Source organism: Pan troglodytes, chromosome 16, assembly GCF_028858775.2.
Source record: "Pan troglodytes isolate AG18354 chromosome 16, NHGRI_mPanTro3-v2.0_pri, whole genome shotgun sequence".
Classification (NCBI taxonomy): Eukaryota; Metazoa; Chordata; class Mammalia; order Primates; family Hominidae; genus Pan; species Pan troglodytes.
In genome coordinates this window covers 34635478-34657328 of record NC_072414.2, presented here as the reverse complement: position 1 = coordinate 34657328, position 21851 = coordinate 34635478, and the positions used below count along the sequence as shown (strand labels likewise).

General features: G+C 44.6%; 1 protein-coding gene across 12 annotated transcripts in view; it reads right to left on the bottom strand.

Moving 5' to 3' along the window:
* STARD9 (StAR related lipid transfer domain containing 9) overlaps positions 1-21851 on the bottom strand; it is a 144967-nt gene that overhangs the window by 38832 nt on the left and 84284 nt on the right. For 11 of the 12 annotated variants that reach the window (XR_010151627.1, XR_010151628.1, XR_010151629.1 and 8 more), the window contains 13 exons: positions 21648-21715; positions 19974-20071; positions 19374-19583; positions 19018-19115; positions 17417-17494; positions 16886-16957; positions 13396-13575; positions 8233-8284; positions 7761-7898; positions 6979-7061; positions 6750-6853; positions 1109-1299; positions 146-617 (listed from right to left, as the gene is read on the bottom strand). Coding sequence is in view for 9 of the 12 variants with exons in the window: in XM_063794785.1 (XP_063650855.1) it covers positions 146-617; positions 1109-1299; positions 6750-6853; positions 6979-7061; positions 7761-7898; positions 8233-8284; positions 13396-13575; positions 16886-16957; positions 17417-17494; positions 19018-19115; positions 19374-19583; positions 19974-20071; positions 21648-21715 (1844 nt within the window). In the remaining 3 variants the exon portion in view is untranslated. The remainder of the gene's footprint in view (positions 1-145; positions 618-1108; positions 1300-6749; positions 6854-6978; positions 7062-7760; positions 7899-8232; positions 8285-13395; positions 13576-16885; positions 16958-17416; positions 17495-19017; positions 19116-19373; positions 19584-19973; positions 20072-21647; positions 21716-21851) is intronic. The other variant, XM_063794790.1, reaches the window with a different exon arrangement.

Below are 21851 nucleotides of genomic sequence, written 5' to 3'. Positions count from 1 at the left end.
AAAAGTCATGAGGAAGAGAGGAATACACACATTCTTCCATTTCACAGACTGAGGAAATGAGGCATGGGGAAAAACAGAAAACTACCTGGGCAAGAAGGTTGTAAACTTTAACCGAGTGCTTCCCAGTGACAACTACTGGCTGTACCTGTGTAGCTGGGGCATGTGCTTGCTGCAGAGTCTTTGGGGGCTCAAAGAACTGCAACTCGTCAATTTGCTTCTACATCGAGGCCGTGGGACTGTGGCATCAGGGCTGAGGACCTGGTATGGGGGCTCCTGGGTGCTGTCATCCTGGAGCCAGCACAATGTCGTGAGCTTCTCCAGTCTCTTCTGGGCCTCCAGCAGCCTCTGCTTTTTGATGATTCTCTCTAGCTGGAATGAGACCTTTTTCCGCCGGACATTCCGCTCTGCTGCCCGAAGAGTGTGTCTCCGCAGGAGCTGCAGGTGCACCACCCTTTTCTGACTTTGGACAAATGGGGATGGCTGAATCTCAGGATCTGTCTGAAGCCAAGCATCAAGTGCCACAGATGCCTCAAGTTCTTTCTCTGCTACCTGGTCTTCTTGCTGCTGCTGTTGCAAGCTGGCCAGCCAGGTCTCTTCTCTGAGCAGACACTGCTGGTCTGGGAACCAAAAACACCCAGAGAGAATTTCAGCATCTCCTTCCCTGCTTGTGGCTGCCTGGACTCAGACACCTCCAGCCATGGCTGGACCTGTGTGGAGTGAAAGAGCTGGCCAAGGTGATGTGGCAGGATGAGGGCTGCAGGGCTACAGGGCTCCCTTACCACAAGGTAAGGGAATGAAGACCCTCAGGACTCGGCACAGCAGTGGGCACATGCTAGGGCAGGCGGTAGGGTATGGATACATGACCAAATGAGGAGCAGTAAGTAGGAGGTCCGTAATTCTGAGGACAATAAGGAAATTAGCGTCCTTATTCTTGCTTCCAGCCCTCTTCTTATAAGAATCTCTGGTGTCTAAAAGAAAAGAGAACACCTAATACCAAAGATTCCATCATATCACAAAGAAAACAAAAGAGAGATTACAGAAGGCTGAGGAAGCATGAAAATGAAAGAATAAGGAGGTGAGGCAGACACATTAAGTGGTGGACACCTACTTTCTTTAATCTGCTGGCTAATCCAAGCTTGGTCAAATTCCAGTTCCTTCTCAGCTCGAATCTCTTCTGCTAGGATTTGATGCCTCAAATCCTCTACGTAGCTCTGCTGCTGCTGAATCTGGGCCCTGTGGGATGTCTCTCCATCCCTCGGTGGCTGATGGTCCTCGTCACATTGCTCTTCAAGCGCTCTCCTGTCACAGAAGCGGCTAAGGTTACCCAAGGGGAAATGCAAACCAAGCTCAGGACAAACTGATAGCAGTGTAAGGCCTTCCAAGAGAGCCCCTGCAATCAACAGGGTAGAGAGTGCTTTGGACTTCTGGCAACCTTGGACAAACAGGCCTGGTGTCACAGGCAGCTTACGATGTCACAGTGCAGGAGGGGAGAATGGTCATTAAACTGGCATAGTCTTAGAGTTGTGGGGTTAGCAGAAACACAAATCCATTTTAGTTAAGGAAAATCACCAGGAAAGTTGTTCTTTTTAAAAAGACACAAAAACATTTTAGCTAAATTCAGAAGTTTGGTCCTTTAAAAAGAACAAAAAGGTGTCTGCTAAAAATATGTTGGAAATACTCAGTAAAGCAGAAGCTCCAGAAACACTGTGGGCATAAAACTCTCTCCTACATATTCAGAGATTGTTACTGCACCTCCATTCCCTGAAACAGAAATCCTCTGTGATCTGGTAGCAAAAGGCAGCTGATAATTTATACACACACCACGCCTCTGTGTGTGTGACCCAAAGGAGAGCTGGTCTCCACTCGAGAGCTGTTTTCAGTGAATGAGCCCTGGAATAGGATTCAAGAGTTTTAGACTCTACCACACCTTTCAAAGATATATACTGAAGCATTTACTGGTGAAATATGTCAAGAATTTGTCTAGATCCAGTGAGAGGGAATGAGGGAGAGTGAGTGTGGATATAAATGAACTAAGATTAGCCATAAGTTGATAATTTGTGTTGTATTTGAAGTCTTCCATAATAAAAAGCTTACAAAAAATTTTAGATTTTTTCTTTTTTCGAGACAGGGTCTCACTCTGTCACCCAGACTGGAGTGCAGTGGCATGATCTTGGCTGACTGCAACCTCCGCCTCCTGGGTTCAAGCGATTCTCCTGCCTCAGCCTCCCAAGTAGCTGGGATTACAGACATATGCCACCACGCCCAGCTAATTTTTGTATTTTTAGTAGAGACAGGATTTTACCATGTTGGCCAGGCTGGTCTCGAACTCCTTACCTCAAGTGATCTCCCCGCCTCAGCCTCCCAAAGTGCTAGGACTACAGGCATGAGCCACCACGCCCGACCTAAAAAATTCTAGATTTTAGTCATGCCTTACTCTGCCACCAGGTTCCTATATGACCACAGATGACTCAGAGGCTTACTCTGAAAACTGACAGCTTCTACCTACTTGCTGACCTTTCCCTGGGGGTCACGTAAGGACCTCAAATGCTTTTTCTGCAGGTTATCTTCATCCCTGTCATTTAAGTTTTTAAAGGAGCCAACTGTATGGGCACCCCAAGATGGGCACAGAATGGGAGTGGCTGGGAAGAGTCAGATTCTGCCAGAGGCTAACAAAAAAGTTAGAATCAAGCCTGCTTTATCTAGCCTTCCCCACAATCCCAGGATGTCATGACTTGGAAGCTTGGAGAAGCTTATTGGTTTGATGCTGGAACTATATCTCAGGCAGTATGACGCGTACGCTGTAAGGGAACCACTTTTTAGGAGATCCACCACTTTGTAGAGCAGAATGAAATCACACGGGTATCACACAAGAGGTCCACGAATGAAAGCCTATGAGTCCAAATCTGGTCTGCTGCCTGTTTTTATTAATAAAGTTTTATTAGAACACAATCACACCCATTTATTTACGTACTGTCTAGGGCTGCTTTTGCACCACCCTGGCAAAATTGAGTAGTTGCAGCACAGACCATATGGCCCACAAAGCCTAAAATACTATCTGGCCTTTTACAGAAAACGTTTGCCGCCCCTGCCTTGGAAGAAATTAAGATTTCATAACGCAGCCTTTGGAGGATAGTAAAAGATGGATGGGTGAAGAGTGATAGGTGGAATAGCCCGGGGGAATGGGAGTGGGAGCTGACACAACCACAGTCTCTTCCCAGGGAAGAAGGCTATGAGGTCATTCAATCTGCAACAGGTCCAAGGACTAGGACAGGTCCAGACACTTGAGTGAGTGTGCTCAGAAGACTGGCACTGATTGCTGTGGGCAAAAGGCCAAATATACACAGTGGAGCATACAGAAAGAGGAAGGTTACTCTCTGTTATGTGGAGGCTCAGGATAGCAACTGGAATAGAAACCTGTTAATGCCAAACAAATAGAGAAAGCAGTTAACAGGAAACATACATCCATATGTATCATGCTTGTATTACTGCTCCAAATTTTGTCTGACTATAGAAATGGCTGAATTACAAACATGAGCCCATCCTAGACAAACCCAGCTAAGACCCACAGACCACCAGATGCAAGAGGCTGAGACAGGATCTTTATCTGAACTCCCTGAGATTACTCAGTCTCCTTGTCTGGCTTTCTCCTCAACCTTCAGATTTACAATCTGCTTCTCCCTAGAAGGGGTGCTCCTTACCCTTCACCTAAGAAAGTGACAGCTATGATATTGTTTCCTGCATAGCCATAGGACCTGCAAGGAGAGGCTGTCTGCTGTCATCTCTATAGATGCAGCACATTCACTCAAGAGGGCGCACAGAATGGTCCCTCTGCTAAGCACATTTTGTCAAGTTCCCAGAAAGCAGGTGAAAAAGAAAATAGCAACCTTATACTACATGTCTGGCTAGATTACAAAGGGCAAGTCTTCATTTACCTGCCAGCCAAGGGACCTCTGTCTTTATCAGGTAATTGCCCTTCATCTCTGGTGGCTCCAGTATCCCCCAGCTGCTGCCTAGACACCTGCTTGGGAGGACTCCACTGTACTCTCCTGCTTCTTCTCTCACAGCTGTCCCCCAGCCTTGGGGTCTGGCAGCTTCTGCAGCAGATTGCAGCGGCATCTACTTACTAAAGCCGCAGTGGCAGCAGTGGTGGCAGCGGAAGCAGCAACAGTGTCTCCCAGGCTCTAGGCGCTTAAGGTTAACCCCCTAAAATTCCAAATGGGAAAATGCCAAGAACACAGGCAATGGTATTCAAAGACAAATTCCCCTCTGGTCCAGATTACTGCTGCAAGGAGAAAAGGAAGGCAGACTGGCCAATTTCCCCTGGCTCTGGAGCTAGCTCCAGCTTTGCAGGCTCCTCATGAATGCTGCTCCAGAGATAAATGAGGGAAAGGAAGCCTGGAATAAAGAGAGGCTTTGGAGCCAACCACATCCAAGAGCAGAGGCAGAGACTCGTAGACACACAACCACAAATCCAGACTGGGAGCCCAGCTGACAATTTATATTTTTCTCTAGTCGTGCAGGTTCCTCTCCCTGGTCCCTTTGCCCAATCACAGACTTGAGCACCACACCACACCACCTCCACCAGGGATTGGTACAGATGCTGGCTACAGTAGCTGGGCAGGACCAGCCCAGCCTACAGGCTCCTAGAGCTGGTGCTCAAGAGTGGAGACAGTGGGTGGGAGAGGCCTTGATTCTGAAATTCCTGTCTTCTCTGAATGAAAGGACACATTCTTGTGTGTCTGAAAGCTCATGTCAGTGCCTGTGGGGCTAGAGAGCCATAGAAGACTTTAAAAAGGCAAGAGAAGAGCACAACACCATGATGTACTCTGGGGTGGATAGGTCAGCTGGGTTGAGACAGGAGGACAAGAAAGAGAAAGGGAGGCAGCCTTGCTGGCAGCAATAGGGGCTGTGGGGTGTGTCTGCACCGTGTATATATACTCGCTCTTTCAATCATCCCTGGAAAACAGATGGCAGTATCGTCTCTTTAGAGGTAGGGAAACAGGCTCAGAGGTTCATTGACTTGCCTAAGGTCACACAGCTTTTCTGTAGTACAGCCAGGACGTGAATCAGTTTTGTCTGCTGCAATGCATCTCTTCCATTCTCAGCTATTTAAGTTGCAGTGTTATTTTCTGTAAACCTCTGAACTCTGGGAAAAACAGATCTTCAAAGAGTCTTCCCAACACAAACCTTACCTAAAACAGGAGCTACTTTCATGACTTCACTACAAAAAAGGAAAGTCACTCTGACAAAGCAAAAGCTCCAGTCTAAGTCCTGAGTCCACCTTGTGTCACCTCTTCTACCTTATTCTCCATCCCATAGAGCTCTGTTACTCAACACTAGGATCATCCTTCACTCAATTTCTGTTGTAGCATCCTTCACTGAGCAGCTCTCCTATGAGGACTTGCCTGCTGTTCATGCTTCCTGAATCAGAGCATTGTTTGTTTTTCTTTTTTTGAGACGGAGTCTCGCCCTGTCGCCCAGGCTGGAGTGCAGTGGCGCAATGTCGGCTCACTGCAACCTCTGCCTCCTGGGTTCAAGTGATTCTCCTGCCTCAGCCTCCTGAGTGGCTAGGACTACAGGCGTGTGCTACCATGCCCAGCTAATTTTTTTTTTTTTTTTTTTTTTTTTTTTTTTAGTAGAGACGGGGTTTCACCATGTTAGCCAGGATGGTCTTGATCTCCTAACCTTGTGATCCACCCACCTCGGCCTCCCAAAGTGCTGGGATTACAGGCAGGAGCCACCGTGCCCAGCCCTGATCAGAGCACTTCTGCTCCTGTATCCAACATTCCTCACTGCCAAGGTCAGACATAAGATTGTCTTCATCTGCCATCAAATGCTGCTGGCCTGAGGAAAGAACTGCTGGATCCTTCTGAAGAAACTACGGGCCATCATAACTCTACTGAGACCCTGTGCTCAAGGTGTTTGGCAGCCTCCCAACACCAGTGATGTCACAGGCACCAAGTCCCCTGCTGAAATTTTCTAAAGGAAATCTCTAAGGCAGAGGTCACTTTGACGTACAGGAATAGAAGGACTCCCAGTACCAAATCTGCAAGGCTTCTGGATCTGGGAAGGGTGTTTTATGTAGAAACGGATGAAGTATGAAGTAGAAAAGTAGTTGCCATCAATCCCATATAAAACTCTGACTCAATGTTTCATAGTTACAATGCAGGCAAAGTGGGTATGAGAGGGTAGAACCAAAAGATATTTTCATATTGTTCCTATAGTTTCTGCCCCTCTATGCACAGTTCTGGATTCTTGGTTATGAGAAAGAAAGCCTTCTCAGTCACACACTATCTTTAAAAACTCAGAGAAAGCCATATGTTCTGGAAGCTATGAGCTCACATACACTACGTGACATATACTATGAGCTCACACACAGGCCAGAACTTAAAGGAGTATATAGGAAGGTAAGCTCAGAACAAAGATGTCCACAAACACAGCACAGCTAAATTTTGTGGAGAGAGAAAAGTGGCCACAGGAACATCAAATAATGTACCTCTTTCAGTGATGAAAAAAGTTGAAATACCAAAGAGGAAATGAACAAGGGCCAAGACCAATTCCCTGCCAACTACGAACTTAGCAGCTAGTTCAGCATCATCAAATGACTTGCCCAAGTTGATTCAGACAAGGGCTCATTCAGACCTTGGCTGCTACATTAATCACCCCCCACCCCCACCCTGATCCATGCTGTCATGGACTAAGAAGCGAACCCAGTAGGTTCCACATCAGTATAAGCAGCTATTTCTTACCTTTCCTTCCAAAGCAAAGGGGAGAGACCCAGCCGGGAGGCAGCGAGATCTCCATCCAAATCCAGCCACTCCAATGAGCCACGACCAGCAGCAGCCTCTCCAACCTTGAACAAGGAAGAAAGCACAGTGAGGCTGCTGTCATCACCTCCACCTCTCCCAGCTTGGCTTTTCATCTAAAAAGTGGAAACAGGGAGGCCAGCAATAACCTAGAAAACACAGCCCTGCTAACCTGCCTTCGCTGCCGCAGGACAGCAGCCTCTGCTGGGTGGTTGAATCGGAACTTCTGTGCCTTCCCCAGGGTTATGACAGCTCCTGCAGCACAGAGACAAATGAGAATTCAATCAACAGCTCATGTTTTGGAGTACATACTATGTGTACGGCACTGCTCTGTGAGACAAAGTCATGCCCTCGATAACTGATAATTTTGCTGAGTTGATAAGATACGTATTAATTCTGCATCTCACAGCGTACATCTTGAATTAATAAGACAGACAGGAAGAACTCTACTATTCCAAGGGAAAGGAAGTTGAGTTCCAGGTGGAGTAGTCAGGGAACACTTGATGGAAGAGGAGGAATCTCAGCTCAGTCTCAAAAGGACAGACAGAATTTGCATAGATTAATAACAGTAGCGGTAATTAAAGTAATAATGATAATGAGTGTTTACGGAGTGCAAAGCACACTGTTAAGAACTATAAGGTTCATTCAATCCTCACAATGATCCTATTATTATCCCCATTTTATAGATGAGGAAAGTTGAGGCTCAGAGACTTTCCTAGGGAGACAGAGCTAATGAACACAGGTACAAATTTCATACAGTCATTCTTCACTCCAAGACTTTGGAATTAAGGCTTGTTTATGGGAATAGGATCATATTAGAAAATCTTCAGACTTCAGGGTGCAGAGGCTGGGTGATCCATTTTTAAAGCCTGCTTCACTGAGCTCTTTGGGCCCATGAAACTGGAGCTGGTCCATCACTCATCTTGGGATAAACAGGGCTACAGACAGTCCTACCTTGAGTCAGACGGCAGGAGGCAGTGACCTCCCGGCCATTGACTGTACAGCGGGCCCCACGGGCAGGTCGGAGAACAACTACACCACAGGCACTGGTGATAGTGCAGTGGTCTCTCTCAATCCACTGACCCTGCAGGACTACAAAAGAGGTGGTGGTCACTTGGGTGGGAGGACGATGCAGGGAAACACCCTCTCCATTTCTTTCTGTGAGATCAGAATCCAAAATCTGGAAGACCTCATACCATAATAAAAGGAAGAGCTGACCTGAAACCACCCAGACCTGAAACCCTCCCACTGCGTGGGTCTCCCCCTATGACGTCCCAGACCTGAAACCTAGCAGCAGAAAGAGAAGCAGGCCCTGAATACGCCAATGATTCCCTTCTTCTCAGAGCATCATCAGAGTCCTCTGAAGAAACCTTTCAGGCACAAATACTAGCCCCAAAATGCTGGACTCATATACTCTGCCACTTACCAATGTCCTGTTCCTGGTCTGAGTCAATCCTTCCTATTTTTGTTGTCCCTTCCTAAAGGGGGAAAAAAGCCATTTTAATGAGAATTAAAAGGGACAGAGCCTTGCCCTACAGGAGAGTCCACATTGGAATATTCTCACTGTCTTCCCAGCCTCATCTGTACCACTTCTCATCCCATCCCAGCCTGGTCTGTACCACTTCTCAACTTTGGTCCCGGCTGTTCTGACCCTCTGCCCACTCACTCTACAGCCCAGGAAGCCCCTGAGATGGTAGAGCTAAAAAATATACCACAAAGCAGCCCAAGCTATTTGCAAAGTCCAGCAAATGTGGGCAAACTCCTTTCTGTCCCATAGCCTAAAGTTAGGGAATAGTTACAGCCATTGGTCAGAAAAATTCTCTAGTCTGAGAAAGTAGATGCAAAAGTATGGCTTTTCCCTAAGGGGCAAAGGTTGATGTGGTCCAAGTTTGATCCAGTAAGTCTCAATCAAACAAGCATTTTGTGAAGATTTATGGAAACACAGGATTTTTACCTTCTTGGTCCGCAGATGAAGTTTAACAGACACCAGATTCTAAGAAGGGTAAAAGCACAAATAGGAGAAAAGCACCTCTAGAATAAAAAAGAACTGGAAGAGAGTGTAAGAGAGGAGGGGGAAACTGGAGTTAGTACAAATGAATCAGTGGATTAGTTGAAGACAAGGCCTTTTAGACCTCGGATTATGGCAAATTTGCTTAAGACCCACATAGCTGTGTTAGGAAAAGGCAGCAACATGGCAACCGGGATGCTAAATTTTAGACATATCTTTATCATATATTGACTATTCAATATGTCCTAGGCATTATGCTGAGTACTTTATACAAATCATATTACTTTATCCTTTAACAACTCAAAATACAGGTATTAACATCTCCTTTTTATTGATGAGGAATCTGAAGCTCACAGGGGATAAACTGCCTGAGAAACCCACATACCAAATAGAAGAGCTATAACTAGAAATCAGGTCTCTCTGGATCCTAAGCCCCTGCAGCTTTTCCGACTTCATAACACCTCCCCAGTAATGAATGTCTTTTTGTTTATTTTGTTTTGTTTTTTTGAGACAGAGTCTCGCTTTGATGCCCAGGCTGGAGTGCAGTGGTGTAATCTCAGCTCACTGCAACCTTCGCCTCCCAGGTTCAAGCGATTCCCTTGCCTCAGCCTCCCGGCTAGCTGGGACTACAGGTGCCTGCCACCACGCCCGGCTAATTTTTATATTTTTAGTAGAGACAGGGTTTCACCATGTTGGCCAGGCTCGTCTTGAACTCCTGACCTCAGGCGATCCGCTAGCCTTGGCCTCCCAAAGTGCTGGGATTATAAGCGTGAGCCACCGCACCCAACCAGTATTTTTTTTTTTTTTTTTTTTTTTTTGAGATGGAGTCTCACTCTGTTACCCAGGCTGGAGTGCAGTGGCACGATCTTGGCTCACCGCAACCTCTGCCTCCCAGGTTCAAGTGATTCTCCTGCCTCAGCCTCCCGAGTAGCTGGGAATATGGGCACGTGCCACCATGCCCAGCTAATTTTTGTATTTTTAGTAGAGACAGGGTTTCGCCATGTTGTCCAGGGTTGTCTCGAACTCCTGACCTCAGGTGATCTGCCTACCTCAGCCTCCCAAAGTGCTGGGATTATAGGCATGAGCCACCACGTCTGGCCCAGTAATGTTTTTAGGGAGACCAGAGAATTCCCCACTAGGCTTCACTGTCAGCAGCCAGAGGAGGGAGGTCCCTGACACTCCTCCAAAATAGCTTGCGAGAAGGAAGAATCCTAGCTATAATGAATGAGGCTCTGTCCGCACTGCATCCCCCTCTGTCCCTCCTCTCTGCAAACACACAAACAGCCAGAGCCAGCCTTTCCTGCTCAGGCACTGAGGACCACAGAAGTCAACAGATGCTAGCCTCCACAAACACTGTCAAACAGAATCAGAGGGCAGTTCAAGGGAAAAAGGTCGAAACTTTTCATGTGCGTTCAGGGACAGCCCTTCCAAAAAGATAAAGGCTACGGCACATCATAACTTCTAGATTTGCAGGGTAGAAATTACCAACAAAAGGTGATGGCATCTCAGATGAGGACTGAGCTGGCTGGCATATGTGTTCACTGCCCACCCTGCCTCATTATGTAGGGAGAGTTAGTGGCACAAAGGCAATTATGAGGATGAAGTCCAGCATATCAGTAACCTGGGCTCTCCCTGTCCTTCCCTCTGTCCTCTTCCCACCCAAGACACTTCCCCAAGGTGACCCAGGGAAAAACAGCTTCCGAGTTGCCAGGGACTAGTTCTAGGTCTGTAACCAACTTAGTGACAGACAAACAAACAAACAAACAACAACAAACAGAATCTTGGGCCATTACTGTTAGTACTATTACCTAAGTCAATAGCTAAACAAACAAAAGGTGGGAAAAGTACATAAAATGCAGAAATGCCAGGATTAGAAGTAGATTAAAATCTCATCACCCAGGTCCACCAGAAATGCACAAGGAAGGGAGTAAAATCCTCACTATGCACTGACTAAGCAATGAAAATCAGCAATCCAGTGGGGCGTGAGGGCTCATGCCTGTAGTCCCAGAACTTTAGGAGACCAAGATGGGTGGATCACTTGAGGTTAGGAATTCAAGACCAGCCTGGCCAACATGGTGAATCCCCGTCTCTACTAAAAACACAAAAATTAGCCGGGCATGGTGGTTGTGGGATATGATGAAGTTTCTCTTCAAATAGCCTGATCAATCCTTTATTCTTCAATTCATAGTAACCCCCCACCCCTTTTTTTCCTTTTTCTCTTTTTTCTTCCTTTCTGCCTTTATTACATGCCCAGACATGCCACAGTACCAGCGTTATCAGTACCAGCTCACATTCCTTTCCTTATTTAAAAAAAAACTAGCTCTCTAGCTCATTGCAGACACCCCTTCCCCCCTCTCCCTTATGTGCCCACCTTATCCAAAAAGGTTCAGATGTTTAGCCAACCAGGATTAGTTTAGAATGTACGACCCAACCCCAGCCAATGGGGAAGGAGAAAGGGTACAGGAGCAGGACTTGTGTCAGAAATAAAGGCTCTCATGCCCCTTTGTTCAGATGTGTTCTCATGGCAACTGGCCAAGGAGAAGCACCCCTCTGCACAAAAGTAAAATTGCTTTACTAAAAATCCTTTAAGTGTTCAATTTCCTTAAAATTTTAAGCATCATTCCCAACAGTGGCGCATGCCTGTAATCCCAGCTATGCAGGAGGCTTAGGCAGGAGAATCACTTCAGCCCAGGAGGTTGAGGTTGCAGTGAGCCAAGATTGCGCCACTGCACTCCAGCCTGGGTGACACAGCAAGACTCCGTCTCAAAAAAAAAAAAAAAAAAAAAAAAAAAATCAGCAATCCTATCTTCAGATGAGTTCATCATTCATCTCCATGTCTGCGGCTCAATCTAATAGTCATGTCCTTTAACCCTCTGCTGCGACCCTAAGCTCTACTACTTGATTTCTAGCTTCATCTATTCACTCCACATCCAATCCATATATCAGATCAGTTCTACTCAAATAGTGACCATTTTAATCAATCTGGTCTCTTCCTGACCTCCAACCTCTCTCTGTGCTTCTGACTAATGGGAGGATCTATACAGCCATTTGGTGTTTAGTTTTCTTGCTAAGGTAAAAGTTGCCAGCCACTTCTGCCTCAGGCACTTTCACTAAGAAAATTTATACCCTGTATACCAGAAAATAAGCTACTTTAAATTTTCTGTCTGAGCAGCTCAGTCTCTGACAACTTCCCAAAGGGCTTATCCTAAGAACACCGATGAGCTTTGCTAACATCTCACTTCCATATGCCCTGCAGCACTAAGAAGGAGTCCAATTTCTCCAGGGATAACAGCAGCATTACATATTCCCCAGAAACTCTTTGTTCTTTTTAAACGTCAGCTGGGGATAATTATGAGAATGAAAACTAGATTTTCAGTGAGCACAGGGATTTTGAGCATGGGAAGTATGTTCTGCTGTCAAAAGGAACTGTCCTCCCACAGTAGAACACATTGATGAGAACAAGATAAAAGACTCTATCTACCATAGGTCACTAACTCTCAAAACCACTTCAATCAGAAATGAGGACTGGCCTCCAGGTGACACAGAGCCAGGTGGGCCAGGTGCTGTTTGGAAGCTTTAACTTTAATCTTTTTCTAGATGGATGCCTGTCATCCCCTCTTCCCCCACCATCACACCACTCTAGCTCTTTGGACCCTCCCTATGCTTTAAGCTTCCTTTACCTACTTTCTCTGTCTCCTTTTCCAGGTAAATGTAGTGATGGAGAAGTGGGAAGTGTACTGTTTATTTGGGGTTGAATGAAGTGGGGAAGTGTCAGAAGAAAACTTTCAAATCTTCTGAATTCCCTTTAGTCTCTGAAAGCCACCTTTTTTTTAAACATTATTTTTATTTATTTTATTTATTTATTTTTGAGACAGAGTCTTACTTTGTCACCCAGGCTGGAGCGCAGTGGCGTGATCTCAGCTCACTGCAACCTCCACCTCCTGGGTTCAAGTGATTCTCCCGCCTCAGCCTCCCGAGTAGCTGGGATTACAGGCTCCCACCACCACGCCCGGCTAATTTTTGTATTTTTAGTAGAGGTGGGGTTTCACCATGTTGGCCAGGATGGTCTCGAACTCCTGACCTCAAGTGATCTGCCCGCCTCAGCCTCCCAAAGTGCTGAGATTACAGGTGTGAGCCACCGCGCCCAACCTGAAAGCCACCTTTGAGCAGTCTGTATTTGTAGAGTTTAGGAGCACTAATGGTTATCTGGAGGTTAGGGTTTCACTCTCCATGACTATACCCCTATGCTTCACTAAGCCAGAAAAGGAATATGGTAAGCATCATTCTCACTTTAAAATGAGTCAATTAAGGCAAAGAGAACAAAAGTAAGTTACATAAGAACAACAGTAGCAGCAGTTGAAAAACAATTGTTCTGATTTCCAGTCTTCTGCTCTATACATACGAAGGCAAAACAGATCACAATTTGTCAGGTAGACATTTCCTGAGAGCAAACCTGAAGGCAGCTCTGTAGCATCTGTCTTGATTTCAATTCACAGTAACATGGCTGCTGCTCCTAGCTTTTCCCTCCTTGACCTCTGGAACCAGTGGCTTAGGAAGAAAAGGATACACCAGCCTCCTCACCTTGAGATGATAGAGCACAACACCTGTGCTGAGCACATCATCCTCCAAGGCCATCAAGTGTGGCAGGCTGGAGTCGATGACCACCCCAGCCCTCCTCCTGTTGATGTCCACACTGTAATGCTCCATGAGGGCCTGCCAATCATTCCACTTCTGGGTCCAGTCTTTAGTCAGCTGGTCTATCTGCAGAGGTATAGGAGGTGATCTGAGACACTCAGCATGGGGAACAGACTAAAGGTCAGAAGTCATTACAATCTATTCCTATTTCCCCAGGGTACTGCTTTCTTATGATCCTCCCAGATACTATTCAAAGCCCCACAGAAGCCCTTGTACCTCCTCCAACTGCAAGCTGTGTTTTCCAAGTTTTCTTCAATAAGCAAGTGTTACTTGTATAAACAGAAGCCCCCTCAATAAATGTTATTTTTAAAGTTTTCTGCAATGAGCATGTATTGTTTTTATAATTAGAAAAAAACATGTTATTTTCAAGTTATTCTTTAAAAATTAATTGGGATGTTAGACATCTATGTTTATAATTTCCCTTTCCCCACCCCAGTTTTACATGATCCATACTTGGGAACCCTTTTATGACCTACACACTTCTTTCCCAAAGTACAGTACTTTGAGTTATAATATAAGCTTGCACACGGCTCACAGAACCACAAAGCACTGAGAGGAATCTCCCCAGGTGGAACTAAGACTATATGGAACTTGTCTGGAAGATCATGTAATAAGACAATAAAAACAATAATAACAGTAGAATACTGAGTGCTTACTGTGTACCAGGAACAGAGTTTTAAAAGTAAATGTACCCAGGCTTAGAGGCCTTAAGCTAAGATCACTTTAGGGACATGCACAGTGATAAATGTAGGGTACTTTTTCTTCTTTTAGTGGAAACTGATGCCTAAGCATTGAGCTTATCCTGGGAATGGAAGAACTGAGGAAGCTCAGAAAAAAAAAAAAAATAGATTTAGCTAAGTGCTTCTCTCATAAAGGGAATAGTTAAAAAAAATTATGCCAGGTTTAGGTACAAGTGCTTTATGTACCCTAGAAACATTATTTTAATAATCATTGAGTTGAAGTTTGGAAACCAGGAAACTACAGGGTACCTGTAAAGGGCTGGGTTGGATAGGGACCCCTGGCATTGGTGAGTGGCAGGGCACTCTGGCTTACAGTTCAGCCAACCTGGCACAGCTGCCCCTCTGGCCAGCTTTCATCACCTACTCCTACACTGCCTAAGATCATACAGCCAACAAGGGGCAGGTTCAAGTCCAGCTCAGCTGGCCTGCATAATGCAAGAATGCTAATGAGTTTGGAATGATTTTGGCTCAGCTACTTCATCTCTTAGTATAGAGGGATGATATTTTCTGAACAAAAAATCAGAATACATGACTGAAGGAGGAATTTTTTAGAGAAACTTCTAGACGTGTGATTTACTCTTGAGGTTTACTAAGGGTGACAAAATGTTAACATGGCCAGGATACTTTAATAACATATAAGGATGATGCAACAGAATATTGGAAATTGAAACATTTGGTTGTAGGATTTAAATCTAACCTGTCTGCCAGGTGTGGTGGCTCACGCCTGTAATCCCAGCACTTTGGGAGGCTGAGGCAAGCGGATTACCTGAGATCAGGAGTTTAAGACCAGCCTGGCCAACATGGTGAAACCCCTCTCTACTGAAAATACAAAAAATTAGCCTGGCGTGGCAGTGGGTGCCTGTAATCCCAACTCGGGAGGCTGAGGCTGGAGAATTGCTTGAACCCAGCAGGCAGAGGTTACAGCAAGCCGAGATCACACCATTGCACTCCAGCCTGGATGACAAGAGCGAAACTCCGTCCCAAAATAATAAAAAAATAGGCCAAGTGCGGTGGCTCACGCCTGTAATCCCAGCACTTTGAGAGGCCGAGGTGGGTGGATCACGAGGTCAGGAGTTCGAGACCAGCCTGGCCAACACGGTGAAACCCCATCTCTACTAAAGATACAAAAATTAGTCGGGCGTGGTGGCGTGAGCCTGTAATCCCAGCTACTTAGGAGGCTGAGGCAGGAGAATTGCTTGAACCTGGGAGGCAGAGGTTGTAGTGAGCTGAGATCGCACCATTGCACTCCAGCCTGGGTGACAGGGTGAGACTCCGTCTCAAAAAAAAATAACATAAAAAAATAAAAATAAATCTAATCCGTCAACAAAAAAAACTGCCCACCATTTCTTCCTTTTAAATATCTCTGGGGGCCAGGTACAGTGGTTCATGCCTGTAATCCCAGCACTTTGGGAGGCCAAGGCGGGTGGATTACCTGAGGCCAGGAGTTCAAGACCAGCCTGGCCAATGTGGTGAAACCCCGTCTCTACTAAAAACGCAGAAATTAGGCAGGTGTGGTGGTGCACATCTGTAGTCCCAGCTACTGGGGAGGCTTAGGCAGGAGAATCACTTGAACCTGGAAGGCGGAGGTTGCAGTGAGCTGAGATCACAACACTGCACTCCAGCCTGGGTGACAGAGTGAGACTCCCTCTCAAAAAAAATAAAATTAATTAAAAAAAAATGTCTCTGGGAATCACCATTTATTCTACTTTTCCAAAATGTCTTGTCCTTGCCCTCACTGGGTTACAGCAGTCTCTTTCCTGGTTGGTCCCCTGCTTCCAGTCTTCCCACCTTTCAATTCATCCTGCATACAACTATCAAATTAATTTTCCAAAGATACTCCTTTATTATGTCACCAACCTGATTCAAGAAGCTATTAATCCTGTTTACACCAAGTTCAAACCTTCTAAACGTGCCCTAACCTTACCTGCACTACCCTCTACCATGAACACCCATTCTAACCAGCTTAGTCTTCCTCACGGTGTGTGCTTCCACATGGCCTCTCACACCCCTTCCTTCTCCCAGTTTCAAGGCTTTGCTTATGTTATCCCTCCCTCACCCAATGCCTTACCCCTTCTCCCTATGTAACAACCCTAGCAAACCTTCAAGGGCTAGTTCAAGGTCAGTTCTCTGCCTTCCAGCACCAACATATGATGTCTGCTCTGAAAATCCCAAACCATAATGATTTCTTCCTTCCCTAGACTCTTTCATCTAAATCACATGGTTCATGAAACACACCATTCTCTAAATGTGTTTCCAACTAGACTGCAAACCATTTGAGGGCAGGGACCTCTCCGTACCTCTTGCAGCATCATGCTGAGCACCTATTTGATCCTCAAACAATGAATACATCTTGGTTGACTGATTTAGACAAGAAAACAGTCTTTTGCCCCCAGGCTACTCTCACTATCCAAAGGACTTATGAATCCCTGAGAGAACAATACAGAAAGTCAGAAAGCCATTAACAGTTCCCCTAGGCAAACACATCCCCCGGTCAAGGCTTAAAGGAAACAAACATTGTATTTAAATAAGACAGCTCTTCTCTGCCCTGCCAAGGGAGCAACCCTACCTAGCTCCGGAATAATGGAGGGAGCTCCCAGGTGATGTAAAGAACAACTGAGTCCACCCAACACACCCACCTTCAATTCATTTTGGAGAACCAGCTCCTTCAGGTTTTCATCCTTTTCATCACTCAATGAACCGAAGTTTCTCTGCACAAAGATAGAGATGTGCTTTGATATTTTCCTGGTCTGAACTTCAGGTAGGTCCCACCCTTACACTTGTGGAGGAGGATAAGATGCAGATAAAGGAAAAACTTTATTATTAAAATAAGAAATAAATCAGGAGCCTAAGTATTTGGGCTCTTATTGGTACAAAGATGGAAAATACAAAGAAATTTTCCTGGAGGGCCCCATTCTCCGTACCTGCCCACACAGGGCAAGGACCATCCAGGCACAAGACAAGAGATGATAAAGTGAAAAAATGCCCACACCATCTGAAGCTACACTGAGAAATCAGAGAAATCTCTGTTTTGTCTTTGCTCCTGTCTCTGCCGTAAGAGAGTCAATTGAGAACATAGAATGCAGCAGGGCCCAGACTCTATGGAGAAGAAAAGAGGCTCAGAAGGAGAATTTCACTTAAGTATGGAAAGGTTCTGACTGTCTGCATACCAGTTCAAAGCTCAGCAGCAGGGCTTTCAGTCTTTCAATCTCTTCTCTGAGTTCTCTAATCAGTTTTACGTTTGCATCCTGAAACACAGAGAACTCCATCACCACTGATTGTTATCAAGTCCCACTCAGCTGTGAAATGCTAGTTGCAATTGGCTTGGAAGAGGTAGATTACTCCTTTGGAGTGGTCTCTACAGCAGTCATTCTCAAGTTGTGGTCCCAGGACCCGCAGCATCCACTTCACCTAAGAACTTGTTAGAAACGCACAGTTTGGCCCACCCCAGACCAACTAAATCAGAAACTCTGAAGGACTGGGGCCCAGCAGTATTCTAACAAACCCTCCAGGTGATTCGGATACACACTAAAGTTTGAGAATCATTTCCCTAGAGGTCAAGCAGGTAACACAAAAGCCAGGGCATGTATAGGTAAGAAGGTACTAACCTTCCTGTATTGTGACTAAGCCTATACTGCCTAATTACGTTGCCTTTTTAAAACAGTCTACATATGGGGGTGTGTGCGTGTGTGTGTGTGTGTGTGTGTGTGTGTGTGTGTGTGTGTGTGTAGTGTGTGTAGTGTGTGTAGTGTGTGTCTGGCCACCAGCTATGATCCCTGCTCTGGAACTTCTCACTGAAATTGTGAAGGAACGTTTGGAAAATTCTCATTTACCTTTCAAAAACCAATGAATAGTTCTGTGTGGGCAGAGGAGAAAAACAATAAAAAGAAAAAACATTAAAGGATAAACAAAAACCAATGAATTCATACACTCTCCTTTTAATCTAAACAGAGAAGTCACTGCAATTTGCATAGAGAAAAATAAAACACAGACAACTTGCATTAAAAAACACAGGCATAAGACTGGGCACTTTGGCCCACACCTGTAACCCCAGCATTTTGGGAGGCTGAGGTGGGAGGATCATTTGAGTCCAGGAGTTTGAGACCAGCCTGGGCAATATTGTGGGACCTTGTTTCTACAAAAATTTTTTTTGAAAACCAGCCTAACATGGTGGCAGGCACCTGTGGTCCCAGCTACTTAGAAGGCTGAGGTGGGAGAATCACTTAAGCCCTGGAGGTTGAAGCTGCAGTGAGCCACAATAGTGCTGCTGCACTCCAGCCTGGGCAACAGAGCAAGACCCCTTCTCAAAACAGGCAAACAAATACAAAAACACAGGAATAAATCAACATAAATTCAAAATAAAAGCAGTAAACACAAACTTTTTAAATGAACTTTCTTAGAGTGAGCCATTATTGCACCACTGCGCTCCAGCCTGGGTGACAGAGTGAGACCCTGTCTCTAAAAATAAAATAATAAAATAAAAAATAAATGACCTTTCTTAGAGTAGTAATGGTAAACTAAGAAATCTTAAGAGGAATGGTCTTAGAGAAGTATCTGAAATAAGTCATTCATAAAAGGTTACTGAATGAAGGCAGTAGAGATAGGAAAGAAGGAGATGACAGTACAAGAAAGAATTCTACTCCCTCATCATCTGGAGGACAAGTCTGGAAAGTTGAGGTGAGTACAAAGAGAAAGAAATCATGAGAGAAAAAAAAAATAAGAAAAGCTTTGTGTAAACTATACCAGACCAGGACTTCTGAAAAGGTCTCACCTCATTTACTCGTGGCTTGTTGATAATGTTTTTGGCACTGGATGCATATCTCAGTGTGCTCATGGTCTCACTGTAGCTAGTGTGTGCAGGAGACACCGCTGAGGTAGAAGGAGAAAGTTTAAAAACATGCCAGCCCATCCATCCCAGCCCTTAATCACTTGCCTTGTTACTACTGCCCATGCTGTATAAGACCCCTGATGAAATGAGAAACCTAGGTGGTCATGGCCCTTTCTCTGAGATAGAGTACCAGTCCCAACACAGATCCAGCTCTGGCATCCCACTCACTGGGGCCATGGCCCTTTCTCTGAGATAGAGTACCAGTCCCAACACAGATCCAGCTCTGGCATCCCACTCACTGGCAACCATGATGGTTTTAGAGTTGCCTCCAAGGCTGTCCTTCAGCAGCCAGGTCAACACAGAGTCTCGGTATGGGATATAAGACTGCCTTCGGGAGGGTGCCCCTCCACTGCTGGTCCCAGAAGGAGAGCTAAGGATCACACTGTCACCACCATTGCTGACTGAGCTGTTGAGGCTCTGGCAGCTGCTGAAAACTTGGGAGTTCTGGGCTTAAAAGATGAAAAAAGAAAATGGAAGAAAGAAGGAATTATGAAGCAAATATATTAAAACAAAACAATGGTTGGAGAACACAGACTTAAGTATCATATTTCCTAATTCCTTCTGCATACAATAGGGTATTTTAGGTATTCCTAAAGACTTTAGACTCATGATATGGAATGTTTGAGTCACATAATTTTTTAGACTCCCCTCTTTGAGAAATGATGGTCGTAGGACAGCATTCTACTCTAAAACCAAGGACAAATATCAACTTTTCATGCCCCAAACCAGAAGGTAACCTTATCAAAAGGAACCCTGTGTCTACCCTATTGTGACAAAATGAAAACATGAGTTATTTTCTGAAGTCTCCCTCCCACTCCCATTATCTATCAGCAAAATACCTAAGGTGGAGATGACAATTCCTAGAGTCACAAGGGACTTGTTGATATTGGCTCCTTCAGCAATGCGGTCCTTACAGTAACTGGGATCTGCTCTTTCACTAAAACACAGTCAATGAAAAACAAAAACAAAAGCAAATAAGACACTATCTTTACAATGCTGTTGAAAAATACTATCCGTTATTCTGTATATCATGCTGTAAAAGACTCATGTAATAAATTCCTTTTAGAATTCAGTTCCAGAAGAAAATGTTACCATTTTGTAATGAACTGGACTTTTTCTGCTTCTCAGGCAATAAAAATCAAATAACTCATTATGTTTCTGTTTTTATTTTGACTGTCAGAACACTTTATGCTAAATGTAATGCTCATTTACAGTAATGATATTAGCACGGCTTTTTGGTATATTCACTTCTCTATTGTTTTAAATTCCTATATTTATAGTTTTATGGTATTTGTGCCGTTAGCTGACACAGTTTTGAATTTCTTTTTTAAGTAAATGGGAAATATTAAAAATTCACACTTCCAATTGGCTGATAATAGTTTCTTTCAAACAGCACTTAGTTCTTAAGGGAATACTGTACCATATTATGTTTTAAAATAAGAAAATTTGCCTTATTTCATCTTACCCTTTCTTGTGATCACATTATCCCCCTCAAGACTACCTCTTTCTAAATACATATGTAACTATAATTCATGCTCCCTTCTAATACCTACAAGGCAGTATCTTCTCAACCTTTCAAGATTTTTAAAACTTTTTTTCTTTAGAGATGGGGTTGAGCTATGTTGTTATGTTGCCCAGGATGGCTTCAAACTCCTGGGCTCAAGTGATCCTCCCACCTCAGCCTCCTGAATAGCTGGGACTATAGATGTGCACCACAAAGTAAAACTTTTTTTTTTAAGTAAAGAACTGCATAAAAATCAATATTAAAGAAAAAATAAAATCAATATTAAATCAAAGAGAAAAGTTGTACTAATTCAGTTACCTTCACTGAGAGCAGTGGTTTTTTAATCTTTCCTATACATTAGAATCACCTGGGCAGCTTTAACAATATCCTGATGCTTGCACTCCCACCAACCTCCTAATAATCTGATTGATCTGAGATGTAGGTATGGGGAGTTTTAAAAGGTCCTCAGGTGGCCAGGTGCAGTGGCTCACACTTGTAATCCCAGCACTTTGGGAGACTGAGGCAGATGAATCACCCAAGGCCAGGAGTGCGAGGCCAGCCAGGGCAACATAATGAGATGTTGTCTCCACTAAAAAAAAAAAAAAAAGAAAGAAAGAAAGAAAGAAAGCCAGATGTGGTGTCATGTGCCTGTAGTCCCAGCTACTCCAGAGGCTGAGGCAGGAGGGTCACTTGAGCCCAGTAGTTCAGGGTTACAATGAGCCATGATCATACCACTGCACTCCAGCCTGGAGCCTGGGCAACAGAGTAAGACTGTCTCAAAAAAGAAAAGGTCCTCAGGTGATTTAATGTACAACCAAGATTGAGAATCCCTGATGTAGAGGAACTTTTCGGCCGCTAGAAAATAACTTCTTAACCTAGCATTCAAAGAGCTTATTTCTTTTGTAATATTCTCAGGATGACTGAAATGTGAAAAAGATTGGAACAGCTTATTCCCTGTAAAACAGGCAAGAAAAAGAGTAATTCCCCTTAGCTTTAAAATCCTAATTACCTGCCTGCTAGGTCCACAAGGTTGATCTTGCTAGCCATTTCAGAAGGGAGGTTGTTCTCCAGGATTGCCTAGAGGAGAAAACATTTAAAGCCTGTCATTTGGAACGATTTGTATTGTTTTCCCCTTAGAACTCTTCTAACCAAGGTGATATTTTGGATTTTTATCCAATTCACTCAACAAATCTGTATTCTAATGTGATGTAAA